Raw genomic sequence first — 22,702 nt, 5'->3', positions numbered from 1 at the left:
AAAAAAAAAATACATGTGGAAATATTCTGAGACAAGTTTGATTTTGATCCATGCATCGGATCAAAGTCAAAGAAAGTCTATGGGTCTGGGGAAAAACCGTTCACAAACTGACAGAATGGAGAAGGTGGTGGAACCTTTTCATTTCTGCCCATATCTGAAAAAAAAGCAAAAAAAGGTCTGTCCGATCTGAAAAAAAAAACAACAATTTTGATTATTCGGATGTGGAGACATCGGTCATGTGAACCTATCCTTACATGACCTATCCTGGATTTGATACAGTTGAAAGAGGACGCATCAGCTAATGCTTCCTCCTCCATCATTCTTCCTCTGTGCCTGACGTCTTAGCACAGCGCTGAGATGTACAGTGCTTCAGAATTTTCTTTGCCAAAATCGGAGCATTGAGGGGAAATAGTAGGAGGGGCGAGTATTTTTTGTTTTTTTTCTCATGCTTACATTGTGGTGGCCATAATACTATAAGGACTATGGAGAGCGCATTATACTGCACGGAGGACTACGGAAAGCACATTAGTCTATATGGGGGACTATGGGGAGCGCATTACACTTCATGTGGTCTATGGGGATGGCATTATTCTATATGGAGGACTATGGCAAGCGCAATAGTCTACATGGAGGGCTATCGGCAGCGCATTACACTACATGGGGAGCGCATTAAACTATATGGAGGACTATGGGGTGCAATATACAATATGGAGGACTATTGGGCCCATTATACTATATGAAGGCTAATAATATTTGGAGTGCTATGTGTGGGGGGGGGGGGCATTCTAATGTTTAGAGAGCTATGTGGAAGCCTTTACACTTTATGGAGAGTAATGTGGGGGCCATTATTCTGTGTGCAAGTAATTATACAGTGTGAAGGTTTGTATGGGGGTTCATCAATTTCCGAGGCCCCTGACAGTCCAAAAAAAAAAAACCTAGTGATAAAATGGAGGTTTCTTCACCCATGGCGGCAGTTAATAAGGGGCGGCTTCAGTAAAGTGGGCACGATCATAAACGAAACTTGATGCAAATTGTTCCGCGTCCTGGATCCTTGTCTTTGAAAGGTGAACAGCGGTTATTCTAATGAGACAACCCCATTTGATAAAGACTTTTTCACCCCCCACAAAATATATAGCAAAACGTATTTTTACTTGGGATTCTCTAAAAATTAAACGTCTTGGTACAAGTGGTCAGGGATATTAAAAAGGTACAAGGCGAAGGTATGGGCACAGATTAGGGGAGGATTATATAGGCATATACAGTTCCAAGACTCCACAATTCTGTAGCCATCCGCCACATCAACCATTTGTGCTCATTAAAAAGGTAAAAATTACATGAAGCCAATAGTCAATTTTTGGATAATATTTAATTCTGTGATTCTCACAAAGCAATAAGTGTGCAGACAGAAGTAAGAGGACCTAATACTTTTTACATTTGTTCAAGATAAAGAACAATAAAAATAAGAGGAAAAAAAAAAAAAAAAAAAAGTATCATTTGTTACATTTTAATTCACAATTAAAAGAAGAAAAAAAAAACAACAAAAAACTAAAAAGTAAATGGAATGTTGAAAGTTACCGGCTACAATTTCAGTTAAAAAAAAAAAAAAAAAAGCTCAGGTGATAACGGGTCAGGAATATTCTGGTAGGATCCATGCGGAACTTTGGTAAACTGGTCACAGGCTGAGATACATTATAGATATATACAAGAGGACAATACTTATTCAAGCACAACCACTACAGAACTCTATAGCAGGCAGCGTTATTTCAGATGACTTCCTCTTCCTCCCCCCCCCCAAAAAAAAAAAACAAAAAAACAAGTCCAGCGGCCAACATATCATTAGTCAGAGAGAATACTTTGGATTTCGTGAAGAGGTGCTTTCACGTCCCGTCTTCCATATTGGCCATATGCTCTTTGGTCATTAGTTTCTTTAAAATTTTCCAACAGGAGAAGAAATCGTGGAATTTAACATTCAATTCGAACCCAGTAGAACATGGTACCAAGCAGCACAAAGAACTAAAGAAATTGGAAGAATTAAAATATTAATATAATGTATATCCACAAATAAAAAAAGTCATAGAATGAGAATAGGAAAAATAGGAAATAAAAGGACTAGTGAGAGAAGCACTGTGGCACTTGCTCAGGGGCGTTAACTACAAAGGTACCACCCCTGAGGAGCTGATAGATCAGAAAGTGCATATAAGACATCAACGTTTAAGATTACTACAAAAAAAAAAAAAAAAATATGGGTTCAACCAAGATGGTCAATATACTTACTGTCCAGCACAGAATGGCGAATCCGAACCATGCTACACCCCAAGCGTGACGCCACAGTGGTCCAGCAATTTGATCATAACAGCCCTGTATTTAAGAAAATCAAACATGTACATTAGATAAAGGTTCTTGCTTGACAACTCATTAACACAGACTACGCTAGAGATGCACTAGGGCTAGATCCAGGTTTATGCAGATGCTTTGGCGAGAGCCCAAGCCCATTTTTACCATCTGCTTTACAAGAAGAGTGCATATTTAACCATATTGTAACAGAGCCACCACAAGTCCAAGTTTGCATGGTCAGGCAGTCCAGCCTAGGACTGGCATTAACCAAAATCTGGGCCAATGCTATACGACAGGGCTTGGGGCTCATATGGGCATCTGGGCAAATATACTTTCTCACATCAAGGATATAGTAGTAATGTGACCGAGCAGGACCCGGCTAGCTTCACATGCACAATGATGTTTCAATGAAGGCCTCGCCAAGAGAAGTTGCTTACGTTTGTATACAAATATCCATTGACTCCAAGTCTGCAGAGCTGAAGATTAGTTGGTTGTCCATTAAAGTCCATGACGCAGCACTGCCGAGGCCAAGGATAGGCGGCATCACTGTTGAAAGTGTGGAATGCCGAAGTGTAATCCTGCCAGTCTTGAGGACCGTTGACACCACAACATTTTTTCTACAAAAAATAAAAAAAAAAAATTTACTACTACTACTACATTAGTGTATTTTGAACGTTGTACCGACGGTGACTACATAACCATATACTGCTCACGAGGAGGAGTGAGGACATGATACGGTTCTAAAGATGTCAAATTCCACGATAGAGATCTAACAAAAGGATTGAGCATGTTGACATTCTACATGTTTGACCCATCAAGGAAAGAATCAGAACACCCCCCATACAGACCAGGTGGTCTTCACATAATGTGTATGTATCACCCAATGCTGTTCTACGGTGGGGCCATAAAAGTACAATAAACACAAAGTACCAATAACATCAGCTGGTTCCAGGTGTTCGTCACTCCGTTAGCTTTGATCTGTTCATCGTTGTTGTTACTGGGATTTTGGTTCTGGTAATATTCCAACATTTGCTTCAGGAATAAATTAGGAGTGAACTAAAAAGATAAAAACAAAAAAGTATTACAAAGGCAGAACATATCGTTTCTTCAATGCCCTTCGTTTGTTTTGCTATTTTTTTGGACTTGTTTAGTATGTGGATTTCAATGAGATTTGTGTAATACTTTTTTACCCCTGTGGGGGCGCTGCAGGTGGAGTAAACAGTTGCTTACAGGCTTTTCAGCAGGACTCGCTGTGACCATCTTCATGTCAGGGGACACTTAATGGGGACAACCAGGTGTAAAAGTGGACAACCCTTTTAAATGGTATTTTGATCAATGTGCAACATATGAATTAGGACAATCATTTGTAACAATGGCATCGTTTATGGAAATATCGATGTTACCGGTAAAGCTCCTGGATGAGGAGTGTTACTACATTGGCAGCTCCCTAATGAAGCACTGGGGGCGGCTTTACTGATCAAAAGGATCAGAATAGGGGGTTCAGTTTTGTTTTTTTTCTTTGGAGAGAGTATAGGCACCACGTTGATTGTTTCGCCCAACCATACGACCGTTGCGGTGATACCCGTCAGTCACCTGTAAATACTTACAAAATCTCTTTGCGTTGCTGCAACGATGGCAGATGCAACTTCAAAGCAGTAAACGATGAACATCAGGATTAAATACTGAAAAACAAAAAAATTTATAACTGAACCACGCCATGCACTAAGAGTGGAACAAAGGGCATCTTCTTCAGTGATCCCACCACCCATCCTCTCTGCCCACAGTGTCTCATATCCAAGTCAGTGACCTTTTAACTATGTAGATAAGAACTAGGAGGAAGTTTTGTGTTTTTTTTTTTCCAAAAATTAGCTTGAGGCGTTGAAAATACTGAGTCTTGTTGCATTCACCGATTTGAGAAATATTGACATAGCTCGTTTCTGACATCACCAAGGTGGAACTTGACCCATGTTGCTGTTAAGGGCGTTGGCTCCGAGCGCTCGATGGTTCTCAAAAGTCTCCATATCTCCTGCCTACACAGCGACCCCTCCAGTTATTCTTGGCAGGTCAAGTGAACAGAAGGGAAGATGCCACCAACCTTAATGGGACTTCTTGTAGAAGACAACCCGAAACCATCCCAGTCAAGCATAGTCAGTATGCAAAATAGACCAATACTGACCCTTTCATAATACCCATCTATTTAATAAGACAATGACTACTAAAGGTCAGCAGCGGCATCGAACGTTCTTGAGAATCATGAAGGACAAAGTGGCCAGAATCCAAAACGATCAAACCTTTTGAGAATTATTTTTGGACATCAGCCTGTGCGTTCTTCTGTGCGTAAGAGAACGTCATTAAATTAATTTGCATCATTAAAGGACCAGGGACAACTCACCGCCATTAACATCCTCCGATTTGATTTCATGATGCCAACTATACCCAAGATGGAGAGCAAGAAAAAGCAGAAACCAGTGAATATGCCAATCCATGCCGCTGCAAAGATGTCATCATTGTTGGTGGCTTCTAGAAGGGGGTAGAGGCGACTCTGGTCTGACACAAAGAAGATGCACTCCGCCGTCAGGGCAAGACCAGCCAGCTGGGAGGGAAACAGAAAAAGCCACAAGTTCTAATGGTCGCCTGGAAAAGTACTGGGTAATAGGTCACAGCCATCAAACAGCATCCATGACATTTTTTCTGAAGGTGCCCGGCCCAGCTGGAGAAGATTTAGAAGTTCTTGATTATGGTAAACTAAAATATCACATGGAATGCCAGTCAGCTGCTGCTAAAGCCAACAGGAGCTTGTCTTGCAATATAAGATATGACAGAGTAAAGGTTAGGGCACTAGGTGTTAAAAAAGTCATCTAGTGATACTCAGGTCTTCAATTTAAGGCCAAATTGTCCCTCGGCCGATCACCAACCTTTAGTTTTAAATTTTAAAGTTTTCGTAAAAATAATTGGGATGGAGAAACCCCTAAAGGCTCATTGAGATGTCTGTGCAAATCGTTCAAAGATCGGATCAATGGTCACGGGCGTCTGAATGAGCCCTTAAGAAAAAGGACCAATATCTACTGTATAGGATCACTTCTATCGCTATCTTTCTTGGTCTTCCTCTAGTCCAGCTGGGATAAGCGTTCCTCAGTCCACGGGAAGGAAAGTGTCAGAAACATTTCTACTTACACCAATGACCACATTGCCGAGTATCAGAATCACTTGGAAACAACGAACTCCGGAATCTCCCTTCATTTTGTCAAGAGTGGACAATCTATAAAAGAGGAAACAATCAAGCGTTAAATTTTCAGAGTAAACTATTAGATACATTGTTCACAGTGTATAAAAGGCGATATCAGCTCAATAGACCTGTAGGAGGACGGCGTGGAGGCCGACCATCGAGCATCATGACTTGTCCAAAAGCTCATTGGCGACTACAGATTATTATTATTTATATGGCCCCATTAATTCCACAGTGCTGTACATTAGACAGGGTTACATCAGAATACAGATATCACAGCAAACAAACTAACAATGACAGACTGGTACAGAGGGAAGAGGACCCTGCCCTTGCGGGCTTACGTTCTACAGGACGGTGGGGAAGGAGACAGGAGCTCCGATGGTGTTGAGGTGGCCGTGTGGTCATTAGGGGTTGTAAGCTTTCTTGAAAAGGTGGGTTTTCTGGTTTCTTTAGAAGGATCCCCAGAATTCCAGAGGATGGGGGATATTCGGGAGAAGTCTTGGAGGCGGTCGGGTGAGGAGCGAATAAGTGTGAAGGAGAGGAGGAGGTCTTGGGAGGACCGGGGATAACGTGAGGGAAGATATCGGGAGATTAGTTTGGAAATATACGGAGGAGAAAGGTTGTGGATGGCTTTGTAGGTCAGTATTAGTAATTTAAACTTGGGAAATTGGGAGCCATTGAAGGGATTTGCAAAGAGGGGAAGCAGAGGAGTGTAGCGAGGAGAGAGATTAATTAGTCGGGCAGCAGAATGAAGGACAGACTGGAGGGGTGCGAGAGTGTTAGAAGGTAGGCCACAGAGGAGGGTGTTGCAGTAGTCGAGGCGGGAGATGATGAGAGCGTGCACAAGCATTTTAGTAGACTGAGGGTTGAGGAAAGGACAGATTTTGGAAAGGTTTTTGAGCTGGAGGCGACAGGAGGTGGAAAGAGCTTGGATGTGCGGTTTGAAGGACAGGGCAGAGTCAAGGGTTACTCCGAGGCACCGGATTTCCAGTACGGGGGAAAGTGTGAATTCATTTATTGTGAATTAATTTATTGTGATAGGTCAGGTAGGGAAGATCTGCGAGATGGAGGAAAGATGATGAGTTCAGATTTGTCCACATTGAGTTTGAGGAAGCGAGAGGAGAAGGAGGAGGATATGGCTGATACACTCCGGGATTCTGGACAGCAGAGAGGTGACATCTGGGTCAGAGAGGTAGATCTGAGTGTCATGATGATCTAGGTCATGTCTTCATTATGGACAACAGTCCGAAGATCCATAGAATGAAAGGATGGCGTCTCCCCAAGTGGCTATGCCCAAGACAGTCAGCCATCCTTCCACGCGGAAGATACACTATTAGCACCCGAGTATGCTCAGATAACACCTCATCCCAGCACTACTAATTTCCATTCAGCTAATTGTGTTGGGACTATAACCAGATGGTCCTAAAGTCATTACGGCTTCCAACAATAACCAGTCCTTACATTTACAAACGCCACCTGCAAATTTACTTTTTTTTTTTTCCTTCTTACCCTTCTCTTTATTTTTCTTGCTGACATATTGGGGGTAATATACTTTATTACCCAAAGTCAGGGTCTCTAATCAGTTACTAGAATTTTAAAGACTATGTAAGTTTTTTTTTCTTCGTTTAGGAGAGTAATCAAGAGGAGAAGTTTGGAAACATTTCATCACCTCCTCTTTTTTTATACGAATAGGTTTTGTCAAGGTTGGGGCACATTTAACACTGGATAGAATTTTTAGAAAAAGACATTTCCTGACCGGTCTCTTCTTTCGTGGACTCCAGGTCAGTACAAAAGCAAAACGATCAATAAAAAAAATAAAATACATTTATATTATATTAGGCTTCTGAGTCTTGTTTCCGAGAATACAACTAAAAAAAAAAAAAAAAGTCTCTTTATGCAAGAAAAACAAAAACAAGTTTTCCTTCTCCCGTGACCCTACATTAGTGGCTGTCCCGGCCTCACCGCATTCCTACACGTCACCCGTCACATGCTCCTCACTAGGGTCCCGTATACTTACCGTGACCCCACATAACCGGCACATTCAGAAAGTCACCCATCTATAGTCAGGTATTCAGGTGGGACCGCTGCCCTTTCAGCCAAATACCACATTCCTACACAAAAATGTACAATTCCTCAAATTCAGCCCTTACCCCACCTACAGGGAGAACACGAGGACTGAGAACCAGTATGGAAGCGTAGAGAAGACTGGGGCAAAAATGTGGCTTATAATGCACTGAAGCTCTGACTAGCGCCTCCCTTGCCCACAGGTTGTGTCTGGTATTGCAGATTAGCCAAAGCGGCGCTTTTTTTTTTTTTTTTTTTTGCATTAAAGCGAATGGAAAAATATCAATAAAACATTATCCGATCTGGGCTTAGCATTGATAACCCTTGTATCCCATCATCTAGGTGTACGCTCCTAGTGGGCACCACATCCGGCTTCTCCCAGATCCGGACTGTCCAAATTAATCCATGTACAGCCATATTACGAGGCCGGTAATGGGAAGCGATTCCTGCATCCATCTATCCCATAAAAAAAAAAAAATAATAAATAAAAAAAATCCTTATTCGCTTTATTTGTCTTGTATTAGTGGCTGATTTTTTGGTGCCAACTTCTTCAAAACACCGAACGCGGTTCATGAAGCTGGCACAATGTCCTCAACACTTTTTGCGACATTTTAATGAAAATAAAAAAAGTGTTTTTTGCAAAATAATGCAAATATTGAGCCAAAATATACCAGGTGAACAGGGGGGGGAGGGGGGGGGGGGGGGAGGACAAACTTTTTTGTTGTTGTTTTTGTTTTTTTTAAAGTCTCAATTGAATCAATCAGGAAAAACATCTGGAGTAAACAAAGTGGGGAAAAAAAAAACAAAAAAAAAAAGCAGCGAGAACATAAAATTGACTTAAAGAAGGATGCACATAGATTAATGAACTGTGTAAAAAAAAAAAAAAATATTCAAACAAGACGGGCACAAAAGCCATGGTAAACCTGTTCCACTGAAAAAAAAAAGGGCCAAAATGTGGGAAAAAGGTCAGCAAATTAAGAAAAAGATGCAGAGACGACTGTCACTTTGCGGTTTAGTTTATTCAGATTTTTTTTTTTAATTATTTTATATTTATGCAGATGCCTCATTTCTTCCCCCCCCCCCCATTGTATAAATGTTCTGCAACTTTCCAGTAGTAAAAAAAATAATAATAATAATAATAATAATAATAATAATAATAATAATAATAATAATAATATAGGAGCCACATATATCGATGCAAAACATTGTTCCTGTTCACTGAAAGCAAGCAGAGTCTGAACACGTGTCCTGACGTTATATTTCTCACAGAGGAGGGTTTGTCACATTTGCATCCCGTTTAGACAATCTTCTGTGAGGTTATTACACCAGCAGCGCCAATCACTCTCCTCTCATGAGGGTTTGTTACAATGTATCAGGGCAGGAGGTTCACATTCATTACATGGAAGCATGGACCAAGGAAATGGTGAGAAACTAACAAAATAGAATACAACAAAAGTAACCTTTCAATAAAACTGTGCGGATATTTTGGGGGTCTTCCAGAGATATTTTAGTAAGTGCTTTGTTAAGGAACCTGTGTAACCATAGCCACCCAGGATCCAATCAAAAAGCTACATTCATAGAAAGCAATCGTTAAAATGGGGTAAGTAAAATATCAAAACAAACAAACACAGAAAGTTATAATAAATAATGGGCTGATCACTGCTGCCTCTCCCCGCTGCAGGACGTACAATATGGGGCGGGGGAGATTTCTATATTTTCCTAAGACGTAGAAGGGGCCGCACCTAGATGCCCTATAGCAAGAACAGAAATAACCGCAGCGACGGCCGCCGATCATCCTTCACATTCTTACCGCCGTCGTACGGGCAACTGAACAACACGCCATAGAGAAAAGGCCGATCTACCCTTAAAGGAGACCACAACCCAATAGTCACACTTAGGCCCTGGCACTTAAGGGGGTCACCAAACCCTCATCTGCCACATACGAGAGCACCAGTATATAAAATAATAACACGTGGCATTGGGGCCTGTTACAGATTGTGCATCTGGACCCAGGATCTTCACATTCTGGCTCTGGGGCCAATGTGACCCATTTTCTATGTAAAGAGCGCACAGAACCAAATACTGTCAGGTAGCCCTTATTTAAAGGGCCAGTACACCTAAAAAGGGACAAGATTAGGGTAAGCAGGGAGTCATCATGAGAGCGAGCAGCGAGTATCAGTCACAGACAATAAACCTTCAACTCGTTTCCATTTACTGTGTATTTCAACGCGCTCTATTGTTCCCTGGTATCAACAACTTCAGGTACGTTTTCACAGTGCCGGGAACATTGTACACATTTTCAGCAGACAAAAGCCCGCTTTCTTGGCTGTAAAAATATATATATATATATATTTTTTTTTTTTTTTGTTGGATGCGAATTACGTGTGTGATGCGTCCACAGCAAATGTGTAACAGTTTTAGTTACCAAAAATGCTGCAAGAACCCAGCAAAGTTTTTTTTCCTGTGTTTTTTGTATCATTGCTTCCTATGGGTGAAAAAGTCAGAAAAAGAGAAAACACACAAGTCTGCGGGAAATTTTGGAAACCTCATAGCTTTTGCTGCTTCTGTAAAATGCAAGTTCTTTTTTTGCAGAAAAACAAAAAAAACAAACACTGTGTGAACATAGCCTTATATCCACACGTCACGGCATCAGGGGCTCCCCTTACAATGCTGCGACCCCCTGACTGCAGGGTTGGGAGCCCCTTTAATTAAAAGATAAAAGAAAAACTGCAAAAATCTACAACAGCAATATGTAGCAGAGCTGAATTTGTCACTTTACAGAGACGCTTTGTGGTTTAGTTTGATACAATGTGGAGGTTGGATAAATTTACTTACAGATAAAAGCACAAAAAAAAATGTCACCGCGTTTTCGATACAAAGTTGCAAACTCAGCTCATCCATGCACAAGGCAGAAAAACTAGGATATGTATATATATATATATCTGACATGTGAATTTAAGAGATATCAGAGGCGATCATGCAGAATAATAACGAGCTGTCGATTAACACAAATGTAGCAGAGCTGGATAGGAATTATTACAGGTCCCAGAGGTGGAATAATCCGATATTGCGCCACTTGTGAGATCCACCGAGAGCGCAATGTGCTGAATAACCTCATCACTACTAACTATGCCCAGATGTAGCTGAGCTGAGTTTGTGATTTCACTCCATAAAGGATCTCAGAGCCAAGATATAGATCTATACACAATACTATGAGGTGCACTGAACAAACTCCGCTCTGCTACATGCATGCTGATGTAGCAGAGCTGAATTTATCAAAGATTTTTTTTTTTCACATTATTAAACTTAATCCTGCAACTCTAGAAAACAAAAATGAAAATGACAAACTCAGCTCTGCTCCATCAATAGATACAATGAGATGAGGCTTTAGACTCACCAGCGCCTGTGCAGCTCCTCACACCTGTCCTGCAGCTCCTCACCAATGGCTCACACACCTGTTCTCCTCCTTCTCTCTTTAAGCCCTCTCTCTTGGAGCGCTGGGATTGGTGGCAGGGTGTCATGTGACCCCCCAGTACCTGGCTGAGCAGGTTGCAGCAGAGGCATGTCAGCTATTCCACTATTATGCAGGAATGTCACATTAAACCTCACACATTGCTGGAGAGGCGAGCGATGATTCATGGGGGGGAACCCAAAAATGTGTGATTCAGCCGTGTCCTGATCTGTGGCTACAAATTGCATATCACTCATCATTATATATCATCGCCATAAGATACGCATTATATACTGAGTGCTGGGACTTGTGGTTCCCCAACAGAAGGAAACATAATACAATTTGTGATGGATTCCACCAATCTGCAAAACTAGCGTACGGCAATAGTGTAACATGCAGCTGGTCAGCCCCAGCGTAAAATCTCTACCAGGGCCCATAACTGGGTGCGACTGCGACCCCCGCGTCCACTACAGCATCGCTGCCGGTCCTGGAACCCAATGCAAGTCCCCAACATGGCCGCTCTGCCAGTAATGGGGCTCCGACTCCCCAACAGGTGCCCATGCCTCTTTATTCTACTGTTAGTGGTCCTTGGTGTAAGACCCCCACTGATCACACAATCCCCTCCAAAAAAAAGTCTACATGCCCAGACCTCCTGCTACCGAACGCAGAACAGTGATGTTCACAGCGAGACTTTATGTCCCATAATTAATCAATTGTGAACTTGCAAAAAATTAAAAAAACAGTTAAAAACTTTATCTCACAATTCTTTTCATTTCTATTCAGTCTGACGCATCCATAAGGCCACAGGAATGCCGACATTTTCAGTGCGTTCAACAGTTCACACAAAATACATGTTATATTATAATGATAACTAGATGGTGGCCGGATTCTAACGCATCGGGTATTCTAGAATATGTATGTATGTATGTATATAGCAGCCACATAGTATATAGCAGAGGCCATGTAGTATATAGCAGACAAATACTACGTGGCCTGTGCTATATACTATGTGGCTGCTATATACAAACATATTGTAGAATACCCGATGCGTTAATACAGGCCACGCAATATACAACAGTGACCACGCAGTATATAACACAGCCACGTACTATATAACACAGCCCACGCAGTATATAGCAGCCACGCAGTATATAACACAGGCGACGTAGTATATAACACAGGCCATGCAGTATATAGCACAGGCCACGTAGTATATAACACAGGCCACGCATTATATAACACAGGCGACTTAGTATATAACAGAGGCCACGCAGTATATAACACAGGCGACGTAGTATATAACACAGCCTACATACTATATAACACAGGCCACGCAGTATATAGCAGCCACACAGTATATAACACAGTCGACGTAATATATAACAAAGGCCACGCAGTATATAACACAGGGCACGTAATATATAGCACAGCCCACGCAGTATATAGCAGCACGTAGTATATAACACTGCCCACGCAGTATATAGCAGCCACGTAGTATATAACAAAGCCCACGCAGTATATAGCAGCCACGAAGTATATAACACTGCCCACGCTGTGTATAACAGTGGCCACGTAATGTCTAGCACAGCCCACGGAGTATATCACACAGCCCACATAGTATATAACACTGCCTATGTAGTATATAGCAGCCACACTGTATATAACACAGCCCATAGTTATATACTCACCCGCCGGGATCCAGCGAAGCTCCGGCGATACGCGCGCAGCTGCCGCCATCTTACGTTCCCAGGATGCATTGCGAAATTACCCAAATGACTTAGCGGTCTCGTGAGACCGCTAAGTCTTCTGGGTAATTTCGCAATGCATCGCCGGGAACGGAAGATGGCGGCAGGTGCGAGCGGCTCGGCGGACTACGGAGGGTGAGTATAGCAGGTTTTTTGTTTTTTTTTATTATTTTTAACATTACATTTTTTTACTATTGAGGCCGCATAGGCAGCATCAATAGTAAAAAGTTGGGGACACACAGGGTTAATAGCAGCGGTTACGGAGTGCGTTACCCGCGGTATAACACGTTCCGTTACCGCCGGCATTAACCCTGTGTGAGCGGTGACCGAAGGGGAGTATGCGGGCGCCGGGCAGTGACTGCGGGGAGTAAGGAGCGGCCATTTTCTTCCGGACTGTGCTCGTCGCTGATTGGTCGTGGCTGTTTTGCCGCGACCAATCAGCGACTTGGATTTCCCTGACAGACAGAGGCCGCGACCAATGAATATCTGCGACAGAAAGACAGACAGAAAGACGGAAGTGACCCTTAGACAATTATATAGTAGATAATAATTTTATTTCTATAGCGCCAACATATTCCGCAGCACTTTACATTAGAGGGGACTTGTACATACAATACACATTACAGAATAACAATAAACACAAACAACAGATACCGAGGGGGAGTGAGGGTCCGGCTGCTCACAAGCTTTAATCTATGAGGAAATAGAGGAGACACGAGAGGTGGATGGTAACAATTCCTTGTATTACTCGGTCCGGCCATCAATGTAATAAATAGGGTGTTCACATAACTCTGCATGAACCGGTCACAGGCCAGTGTATATACGGCACAGAGGGCTATTACGTGCAAGGGGGACATGTGAACAGATGATACGAGGGTCCTGGTTTTGAAGAAAAAATTTTATGTGGAAAACAAGGTACGAGTAGTGTGGTAGAGAGAGACAAGGTCGGAGATGTAGGGTGGAGCTGAGCCATGGAACGCTTTGTGTGTGAAACTGATGAGTTTATATTGAACTCTATATTGGATGGGTAACAAGCGCAATGACTGGCACAAGGTGGAGGCACTGGTGTAATGGTTGGTGAGGAATATGATCCTGGCAGCTGCATTCAGGACAGATTGGAGCGGGGAGAGTTTGGTAAGAGGGAGGCCGATTAGTAGAGAGTTACAATAGTCCAGACGAGAATGAATAAGCACGACAGTAAAATGTTCTACAGTCAAAGGTAAGAAAAGGTCAAATTCTAGAAATGTTTTTGAGGTCTAAGTAACATGAGTAGGCGAGATATCAGATGGGGGGGGGTGAAAGAAAGATCTAAATCAAGTATGACCCCAAGGCAACTTCGGAGTAATGGAGGAACCACACACGGAAATGACAATGTCTGGTATAGGTCAGTTAGTGGAGACAGGAAACACAAGGAGGTCAGTTTTTGACAAGTTCAGTTTCAGATAGAAGAAGGACATGATGCTAGAGACAGCGGACAATCCCTGGTGTTTTGTAATAATGCAGGCGTGATATCAGGAGAAAAGGTGTATAATTGGTGTCATTGGTATAAAGATGGTACTGGAAACCGAATCTACTGATTGTTCAATAAGGGCGGTATACAAAGAGAAGAGGAGGAGGCCTAGATTGATCCTTGAGGGACCTCTATGTACAAGAATATAACTGCTATAACACTGCCCCTATGTACAAGAATATAACTACTATAATACTGCTCCTAAGTACAAGAATATAACTACTATAATACTGCCCCTATGTACAAGAATATAACTACTATAATACTGCCCCTATGTACAAGAATATAACTACTATAATACTGCTCCTATGTACAAGAATATAACTACTATAATACTGCTCCTATGTACAAGAATATAACTACTATAATACTGCCCCTATGTACAAGAATATAACTACTATAATACTGCCCCCTATGTACAAGAATATAACTACTATAATACTGCCCCTATGTACAAGAATATAACTACTATAATACTGCCCCTATGTACAAGAATATAACTACTATAATACTGCTCCTATGTACAAGAATATAACTACTATAATACTGCTCCTATGTACAAGAATATAACTACTATAATACTGCCCCCTATGTACAAGAATATAACTGCTATAACACTGCCCCTATGTACAAGAATATAACTACTATAATACTGCCCCTATGTACAAGAATATAACTACTATAATACTGCCCCCTATGTACAAGAATATAACTGCTATAACACTGCCTCTATGTACAAGAATATAACTACTATAATACTGCCCCCTATGTACAAGAATATAACTACTATAATACTGCTCCTATGTACAAGATTATAACTACTATAATACTGCTCCTATGTACAAGAATATAACTACTATAATACTGCCCCCTATGTACAAGAATATAACTGCTATAACACTGCCCCTATGTACAAGAATATAACTACTATAATACTGCTCCTATGTACAAGAATATAACTACTATAATACTGCTCCTAAGTACAAGAATATAACTACTATAATACTGCCCCTATGTACAAGAATATAACTACTATAATACTGCCCCTATGTACAAGAATATAACTACTATAATACTGCTCCTATGTACAAGAATATAACTACTATAATACTGCCCCTATGCACAAGAATATAACTACTATAATACTGCCCCTATGTACAAGAATATAACTACTATAATACTGCTCCTATGTACAAGAATATAACTACTATAATACTGCTCCTTTGTACAGGAATATAACTACTATAATACTGCCCCTATTTTACAAGAATATAACTGCTATAATACTGCCCCTATGTACAAGAATATAAGTATTATAATACTGCCCCCTATGTACAAGAATATAACTACTATAATACTGCTCCTATGTACAAGAATATAACTACTATAATACTGCCCCTATGTATAAGAATATAACTACTATAATACTGCCCCCTATGTACAAGAATATAACTACTATAATACTGCCCCTATGTACAAGAATATAACTACTATAATACTGCCCCCTATGTACAAGAATATAACTACTATAATACTGCCCCTATGTACAAGAATATAACTACTATAATACTGCCCCCTATGTACAAGAATATAACTACTATAATACTGCCCCTATGTACAAGAATATAACTACTATAATACTGCCCCCTATGTACAAGAATATAACTACTATAATACTGCTCCTTTGTACAGGAATATAACTACTATAATACTGCCCCTATTTTACAAGAATATAACTGCTATAATACTGCCCCTATGTACAAGAATATAAGTATTATAATACTGCCCCCTATGCACAAGAATATAACTACTATAATACTGCTCCCTATGTACAAGAATATAACTACTATAATACTGCCCCTATGTATAAGAATATAACTACTATAATACTGCCCCCTATGTACAAGAATATAACTACTATAATACTGCCCCTATGTACAAGAATATAACTACTATAATACTGCCCCCTATGTACAAGAATATAACTACTATAATACTGCCCCTATGTATAAGAATATAACTACTATAATACTGCCCCCTATGTACAAGAATATAACTACTATAATACTGCCCCTATGTACAAGAATATAACTACTATAATACTGCTCCTATGTACAAGAATATAACTACTATAATACTGCCCCTATGCACAAGAATATAACTACTATAATACTGCCCCTATGTACAAGAATATAACTACTATAATACTGCTCCTATGTACAAGAATATAACTACTATAATACTGCTCCTTTGTACAGGAATATAACTACTATAATACTGCCCCTATTTTACAAGAATATAACTGCTATAATACTGCCCCTATGTACAAGAATATAAGTATTATAATACTGCCCCCTATGTACAAGAATATAACTACTATAATACTGCCCCCTATGCACAAGAATATAACTACTATAATACTGCCCCCTATGTACAAGAATATAACTACTATAATACTGCCCCTATGTATAAGAATATAACTACTATAATACTGCCCCCTATGTACAAGAATATAACTACTATAATACTGCCCCTATGTACAAGAATATAACTACTATAATACTGCCCCTATGTACAAGAATATAACTACTATAAGACTGCCCCCTATGTACAAGAATATATCTACTATAATACTGCCCCTATGTAAAAAAAAAATACTGTAACTACTATAATACTAGTCCGTACTCATATAGACATTTATCTTTTGATCAGGAGAATTTATGGGCTTTATATAAAATAGATGTATTTTTGAAAAACAAATGTCAAGGTAGTCAAAAAGTTACAAAGCTCTACTATTACAACAAGTAGTGGAGTTTAGTTACGAGATGGCAGCATTACTCATGTGTCCTGGATGTGAGCCAGAACAATAAAATAATCTCAATCCAATTACTTTGCTCTAATTCCTGACAGTACAGAATAATATGTTCATAGAGATTATAGAGCAGCGCTGATTACCGGGAATTCATTAGCCGTTATATAAAGAGCTGTAAAATCTTTATGGGGCGATGACAGCCACATCTGTCTGGCTGACAGCAGAGCTGACAATCTATATTCCCCTTTAAATGGTTTAAATGGGAATTATGGGAAAAGCCAACATATTGGCCATCTTGGAGCTTCTGATTGGCTGAGAAGTGTAATTGAGGGTCGGAACTTGACAAACATGTTCCTTATTTTAACCATCCTGGTTGGAATCACATGGATTCTTTAGCATAGCTTCCTAAGGTCAGGGTCAAATGAGCCACCATTATGAAGTTGGGTATTGTCTTCCAGATCAATAGGGTTTGGTTTTTGTTTCTTGCTTCCGACCATTTCCATACTCCTTGGTTGAGAGGAGTCCTGCCTGGAGCATGTGAGTAGCCACTTCTGGCCTCACCCATATGGGACCCAATACTGGTGCTCGGTTTGCCTCTATGGTGCCTGCCTTGTTCATGTGGGTTCTTGGGTCAAACACCATATTGGTTCCAAAGTTATGGTCACAAGTGACAAAGTGTCGATGCACAAAAGATTAGTTCCGAGTGGACACTTGGTAGAAGCCCGAGAAGTAAAAGGGTGATGAGCTGGGAGTGGTTGTGGGGGTTTCTGTAAAACCGGCTTGGTGTGTTCTCCGGAGAATGTGTCCCTGATAATGTGAGGAATGAAGACTTTCCGCATTTCAGGTTGGAGAACTTTGTGGACAAAGAAATGTATTTATCACTGAAAACGAGGACGATAAAAAAGAACAAGGAGCCTCTCGAATATTCATCATCTGAGGTGACCTGATGGATCCTCAGCACAAGTCTCCTCCTGCATCTATAGAGGGGTGGTCTCTTATTAAAGTGCCGGGCAATAGAAGCCGTGTCCATTTACCATGGGGGTCTTGTTACTGCGGAATATGGAGGCACGTTTATGTAAGACAGTGGCATTTTGCTTTTGACCTAGAAGGAACGCATTTTTTTTTTTGCCCACAATGAATAGATTTTAATTCCTTTCTCCTAATTTAAGAAATGTTTGAAAATTGGAGACTGATTTGATGATTGGGCCTGAGTATGTGAGTCCAGTATATATTGAGCAGATGAAAGTTACAGAAGTCACCAGGTTGATTCCACAGCCGGGTTGGCACTGATTACTCGAGGACGAATGGTCCCTAAATGGTTCACGATGACCATCAGCGTTGGGCCTCAGCCAGACATTCATTGTTCTTGAGCGAGTGTTGTCCATGGTTTTCATGGATGACAGTATATAGGACCATTCACACGAGTGGTCAGCACAAAACTGCCGATAGATGTCTGATTTTGATCCAAGTGTTGGGTCAAAATCGACAATCCAACTCTATGGCTCCGTGAAAAATTTGGACCACACTCGGATGGCATCACGGACTGTCAGAAAGGAGAAGATGAAGAAACTTTTTTGGGGGGGCAAGAAGGTTCCTGGACTAGAAGTCAATCTCATTTCTTAATCTTGAAACCTCCAGTGATCAGCAATGATAGCTACAGGAATGCGACAGCAAGTATATCATTTTTCTGCAGTGCCTCCGCAGGATAGAAGAGGAATTACACCCATCAATGTACTGTTCGTGTAATTCTTGGACATGTCGGATCCTCCAAAGCGAGAAACACTCTTAGCTTTCAAACAATATTTTTGTTGGTGCGAGCGTCCCGTCCTCATTACAGTCCATTCCACATCAGCATCTGGGGATAAGTAATCTGCAGGATAAATAATGCTGTTATCACTCTGGTCATGTTTTATTAGTCCACAGTTATGTATTTCATGCCAGACTGATGATGAGGAGCCGGAATCCTTCCAAGAAATGAGTCATGAGAGGTTTCCGTGTGTACTTGGCACTCAGCTCCGATGTATTACAAGCCTGCGCCAGGGGGCGATGCTCCATCTCCTAGTAAAAAGATAAGTATCGCCCTATTTTCAGACACTTGTTCCTCCCAACGTTTTATTGGGATGACCCAGCTTTTCAGTATGTCTTTTTCGTGGTATAAACTATTTTATCTGTTGCTTCATCATCATCAACAGTTGTCCGATAACGGCTTCCCAACGTGACCATTTGTGACCATGGCCAGGTCTTCTCTTCTCCTTATTGGGTTGCCAACCAATAGTCCTTAATTAGTAATTTAATGTAGTAATAGAGGAAACCCAAGAAGAAGATACAGACACTTTGCAGTTGCTGACCTTGGTGGGATTTGAACCCAAGACCACAGTACTAAAAGGCAAAAGTGCTAACCACTGAGCCAACGTGCTGCATATTGTGTTTTATCGCATCCTAGAGCTGGATTCACAGCTATACATCTCAATAATGCTGTATATATTATTCCATGCTGCTGCTTTTTACTAAGTGTTTTATATCATGCAGAAGCAGTATTCACAGCTACACTGCTCAGTTCTTCTTTATAATATCAACCATATTGCTATTTTTAGTAAGTATTTTATCTCACCCAAGAGCTGGATTCAAATCTACATTGCTCAATACTGTTGTATAATGTTCTCCGTTCTGCTACTTTCTAGCATGTCTTGTATTTCATCCCAGAGCTGTATTCACAGCCACAATGTTTAATACCGTTGTATACTGTCCTCTGTGCTGCTGCATTCTAGTAAGTGTTTTATATCACCCCAAAGCTGGAATTACAGCTATTCTGCTCAGTACTGCAGTATACGGTCTTCCATATTGCTGTTGCTTCTGAACATGGGCTGTATAGAGACAGGAGAGCAGGAGTCCCTCATGGATGCTGCATTGAGAGTGGACATTTTGGGCCTGCGTTACGACAGTATCACAGGTCATAACTGTCAATCAAGAAGAATTTATCACACAACATCCTTTAAGGAGCGCACCGATCTCCAGCTTCTCAATTTCTTGCTTGCCGCCGCGAACAAACCTTTGAATATGAAAAACTGGGTAAAGTGAGGAGTTAAAGAATTTGGGAATATTAAAACAAAAAACAACTAAAATGCAGTAACCAGAGTCAATCAGCTGCTGTTAAAGTTGGTTGCTGCAATTCTTAAAGTACAAATTATGTTACCATACTTTGTTTCTATGTTCTATGTAAATAAATGTAATTCTTACTTTGTTTTTTTGGCTTTAGCTATTACAGTATTCATTGTATGGTTTCTTTTTTTTCTCCCTGTGTTGATGTTTTTATTGATAACATCTTGGGGTACATATCACATTTTGATTGCTATTTATTGCATTTTCAGGGCGGTAGAATGTCTAACACAAGTATCCATTACAAAATGTACACAGATCATACAGCACACCGAGGTAGGAATCCCATCTTTCTGCCCTCCGTTCATCCCCACCAAATAAGAGGTATAACGCTCGTAACTTAAGTGCAGATGAAGTAATCCATAACTTGTCAGATGGCACAACACTTTATTAACATAGTCATGTAGCACGTCTTTTAACAAGTTGTGGATTAATACATCTGTACAAAATCGGAAACAAAAACAGTTCATGAATACAGAACCAATATCAGTAAAGGAATATAGCTACAGAACCAATACCAGTACAGGAATATAGCACCAGAACCAATATCAGTACAGGAATATAGCACCAGAACCAATATCAGTACAGGAATATAGCACCATAACCAATATCAGTATTTGAATACAGCACCAGAACCATCATCAGTACATGAGTACATGACCAGAACCACCATCAATACATGAATCCAAAAAAGAAAATTTGCCGCAAAATCCAGTGTTGCAGACCCAGTTGAAGTTTGTGCTGGCGTCAGCGGGCCCTTCACCCATACGGGCATAGCCACGACCTTTGCTACCATGGTCATTACACACCTGTGTCTGTCTATTTATACAGTAAAAATGGAGGCAGCACCACTTTGTAAAGGTGCAAAAAGTTCTATTTAATAGCGACGTTTCCGTTCTATCTGAGAACCTCTCTTGAGAAAGAATTATTGTGTCCATTAATAAAGACTTTCTTTAAATTTTTATTTATCTTCCTCAAACGAATCTATCATCTCTTTATCCATCATATATGTCCCAAATGTATCTATCTGTCGCATGTAAAGCCCTGAATCCTGTTTATGTGCAATCTGCATAATTCTGATCATTAGATTAAATCTTGCGGGTATTCGGCTTATTATTATCTGCAGCAGGAGCGGATCCCAGCAGATAACACAGGTAAAGAGGGGGGGCTGTATGGGGCGCAGCTAAAATGAAGCCCCCACATGACTGCGTTGCCATGGGGAGCAGTGCAGTATTTTTTGAAAAATTAAACAAGGGGGTCCCGGGATTGGTAGGATAGGAATGGGGCGGGGGTTTTGTGGGAAGGGGAGGCGGGGGCTTTGAAAAAGTGCGGGAAGGGGGATCAGTTGGTCAGAGACAGGCGAAGTGAGTGGACCTGCTACCACAGCGTTACTCACCATGGCCACGATCCAGGAGGGCCGGATGGCTTGAGGAGCAGCTCACCGGGCTGCTAGGGGACCGCGGGAGCTAGGGCAGCAGGACCAGGAGGATGAGGCCGCCCGGGAGGCTGTCCCCCGACGTGACACCGCGTGGCAGGCGCAGGCCACGGAGCCCCTCCGGGGACTGTGCGGGGGGTGTGGGACGTGGCGCAGCCTCCTTGCCCACCCCCCCTCCGGCAGGAATCCACCAGGCAGCCCTGCCGGCGCGAGGCGACGAGGTGCTGGGAGAGCGGTGCACAGGAAGTCTGGAGCCGGACACCAGCGCTGCACAGGAAGTCAGGGCCGCACTTCCGGTGCAGCCTAGCAGTGGGCCCGGGGGCTCTGCAGCGCCGGTTCTCCAGCTTATACCCGCCGGGGAGCAGCTCCAGCGGCGGCGGCATCAGCGACGGGGCGAGAGGGGAGCCCAGCGGCGGCGGCATCATCCAGGAGCCAGACAGGACAGCGGCGGGTGCACCGGTATCACAGACGCCCGGTGCACCTGGCTTGGGGAAAGGTCGGCAGAGCAGGATGTCGGGCAGGCCGGTGGCAGCGTTGCGGCAGGGAGCGGGTCGCAGCGGCTGCAGCACACAGAGGACCCACAGAGGCTGCCAGATCCAGATCCAGCAGGAGGTCGAGGGACCGGTCGCCTTCGCCAGTTTCGGTCCCCCCTGGTGACGTGGAGGCCAGGGGCGCGGTCCTGGGGCAGATGAGTGTCAGCGACGACTCTGGGAGCGAGCATCGTGATGAAAGGGAGTGGCAGGATTCAGGAAGCATGGCTGGTGGGGACACAGCACCTGCGCAGCCCCGTGAGTATATGTCCAGTCTTTCTCCGATGCCGGGTGTTTCGGGGTTAGTTGAGCGGGGTGGGGGTGGTGGTGAGGTTCCGGGCGTTAGAGAGCTTTTGGCGGGTATGTCGCAGATTCTGAGGAGATTGGATGGTGGGGTTGTGGATAGTGTGGGAGCGTCGCCCACAGGGGCTTGGGTGCC

The 22,702-nt window shown here is 42.0% G+C and overlaps 1 protein-coding gene across 1 annotated transcript; it reads right to left on the bottom strand.

Moving 5' to 3' along the window:
* Window positions 1-1,347: 1,347 nt before the first annotated feature.
* Window positions 1,348-11,141, bottom strand: UPK1B (uroplakin 1B). Its single transcript, XM_069760571.1, has 8 exons — window positions 11,022-11,141; window positions 5,509-5,593; window positions 4,727-4,927; window positions 3,942-4,016; window positions 3,265-3,390; window positions 2,772-2,951; window positions 2,275-2,358; window positions 1,348-2,013 (listed from the first exon to the last, which is right to left on the bottom strand). Exons 2-8 carry the CDS (start codon window positions 5,572-5,574, stop codon window positions 1,963-1,965), a joined length of 783 nt encoding a protein of 260 aa, XP_069616672.1. The 5' UTR covers window positions 5,575-5,593; window positions 11,022-11,141; the 3' UTR covers window positions 1,348-1,962.
* Between the last annotated feature and the right edge of the window lie 11,561 nt (window positions 11,142-22,702).

This window comes from Ranitomeya imitator, chromosome 3 (assembly GCF_032444005.1).
Source record: "Ranitomeya imitator isolate aRanImi1 chromosome 3, aRanImi1.pri, whole genome shotgun sequence".
Classification (NCBI taxonomy): Eukaryota; Metazoa; Chordata; class Amphibia; order Anura; family Dendrobatidae; genus Ranitomeya; species Ranitomeya imitator.
This window is presented reverse-complemented; position numbering and strand designations above follow the sequence as displayed.

Coding starts and splice junctions, on each gene's coding strand:
- UPK1B (XM_069760571.1), bottom strand. CDS start 5,574: ATGAAGGGAGATTCCGGAGTTCGTTGTTTCCAAGTGATTCTGATACTC. Junction 4,017..4,726: donor ATCGGAGGATGTTAATGGCG/GTGAGTTGTCCC, acceptor TTTGTTTTTCAG/TATTTAATCCTGATGTTCAT. Junction 2,952..3,264: donor GGAACCAGCTGATGTTATTG/GTACTTTGTGTT, acceptor TATTTTTTGTAG/AAAAAATGTTGTGGTGTCAA.